This window comes from Lathamus discolor, chromosome 9 (genome assembly GCF_037157495.1).
Source record: "Lathamus discolor isolate bLatDis1 chromosome 9, bLatDis1.hap1, whole genome shotgun sequence".
Lineage (NCBI taxonomy): Eukaryota > Metazoa > Chordata > Aves > Psittaciformes > Psittacidae > Lathamus > Lathamus discolor.
Genome location: NC_088892.1, coordinates 4,650,673 through 4,652,443, shown reverse-complemented (window position 1 = coordinate 4,652,443; position 1,771 = coordinate 4,650,673). Strand labels below are relative to the sequence as shown.

The window sequence follows — 1,771 nt, the reverse complement described above, 5'->3', positions numbered from 1 at the left end:
TTTGCTGGTGAACAAAAGCCCTTTGTCTTAGCGCAGGGAGGACCGGACACGGAGCCAGGAGCGCCTGGCCCGAGGCAGGACTGACGCAGTGCTGACGGGGCTGGCAGCCCTCCCGCCCCAGGCTGCCTTCTGCTGCTCTGCCCCCCAGCAGAGCCCCTTTCCCCTCCCTGCCGCCGGGGCGGTGCGGGCCGGTGGGTCCGGCCGGGCGGCTGACGCAGGGCGGCCTGCCCTCCTCCATCAGTGTTTGCTCTGGTGTCAGCAGCGATGGTTCTAAAGCTCCGGCCGACACGGGGAGCTCCGGCCTCGCACCTCCCCTCACGGGGCTGGTGTGTGTCTGTCCCGCTGACGGTGCCGCTGGCCGCTGTGGACCATGAGGGACCGGCTGGCGGAGCTGCAGCAGCGAGCGGCGGCCGAGGGCAACCCGCATGAGGATGCTCTGTGCTTCGACAGCCCGGTGTTCGCCGGGGACGACGCCAGCCCCGTTAGCCGGGCGCTGCGGGAGGCAGCCGAGCTCTGGCGGGCACTGGACCGGCTGGAGCAGCTCTCCGAGCGCATCCACAGGCGGCAGCAGACGGTGCTGTGCTGCACCTCCGGGGAGAGCACCGCCCGCGAGAAGAGGGGGCTCGGCACTGCCAGAGCCGCCTTCACCCGCGAGGCCACGGCCCTGCAGCCCCGGCTGGGCGCTCTGCCGGCAGCACCAGAGCATGGGACGGGGCAAGCGGGGCCCCGCGTCCGCCAGACCCAGCAGTGGCTGCTGCTGCGGCGGTACCGCGCCGTCCTCGCCCGCCACTACGCCCGGGAGAGCCACTACCGGCAGAGGCTGAAGGAGCAGCTCGAGAGGCAGGCGGAGCTGGCGGGCATTGACCTGGGCACCGAGCACCTGGACCACTTGGCCAAGAGCCCCGAGGTGCCCCGCATCGTGGGCCGGGACCTGGAGGCAGTCGAGGCCGGGCAGCACCTCGCCATGGCCCAGGCGCGCCAGCGGCAGCTCCTTGACCTGGAAGCGCAGATGGCGGAGCTGCACGTGCTCTTCCTGCGGCTGGAGGGGCTGCAGGCCGAGCAGCACGGGGCCGCCGACAGCGTGGAGCACCACGTCCTGCGCACCCTCGACTACGTCGCCCAGAACAGCGGCGAGGTGAAGAAAGCCTTCAGGTACCAGCGGCCGTCGCGGATCTCGGCCCTGCTGGCGACGGCGCTCAGCATCTGCGCCTGCTGCGCCTGCCGGCCCTGCCTCGGGGGGACCCCGCGGTGAGCCCGTGCTGCAGCGGGGCGGCCGCGCAGCGGCTCTTGCCCAGCTTCCCCTGCATCCGTGCCAGAAGCGGTGTCACGGGAGGCTGCTGCTCTCTTGTGCCCCTCGCACAGCGGCGCAGGGGCGATGCACACCGTGCACGGCGCCATGGGGGCCACGCAGAGCCGGTGTGACGGTGCGAGGGCTGCGCACACATTGCATGGCAGCGCGGGGACAGGCGCATCTCCAGCGGGGGCGCAGGGACCGCGCACACCTTGCACAACAGCGCAGGGACCGCGCACACCTTGCACAACAGCACAGGGACCGCACACACCTTGCACAACAGCACAGGGACTGCACACACCTTCGGACTACGGCACAGGGGCCACGCACACCTTGGTTGATGATGTGGGTGCCACACTTGGACTGCGGGCGCCGGGAGCACTGCAGCGCCTGACAAAAACATTTTTGATACTGTGACACGTAACTTATACAATTTAATGCTTCTTGTTATGACTATTTAAAGGGGGATGAAGCCTGATG

At 69.6% G+C, this 1,771-nt stretch overlaps 1 protein-coding gene across 1 annotated transcript; it reads left to right on the top strand.

Moving 5' to 3' along the window:
• Nucleotides 1-253: 253 nt before the first annotated feature.
• On the top strand, nucleotides 254-1,269 carry LOC136019544 (syntaxin-1B-like). The gene has a single exon (XM_065689869.1). The coding sequence runs from the start codon at nucleotides 371-373 to the stop codon at nucleotides 1,250-1,252; it is 882 nt and encodes a 293-aa protein (XP_065545941.1). The 5' UTR covers nucleotides 254-370; the 3' UTR covers nucleotides 1,253-1,269.
• Nucleotides 1,270-1,771: the final 502 nt, after the last annotated feature.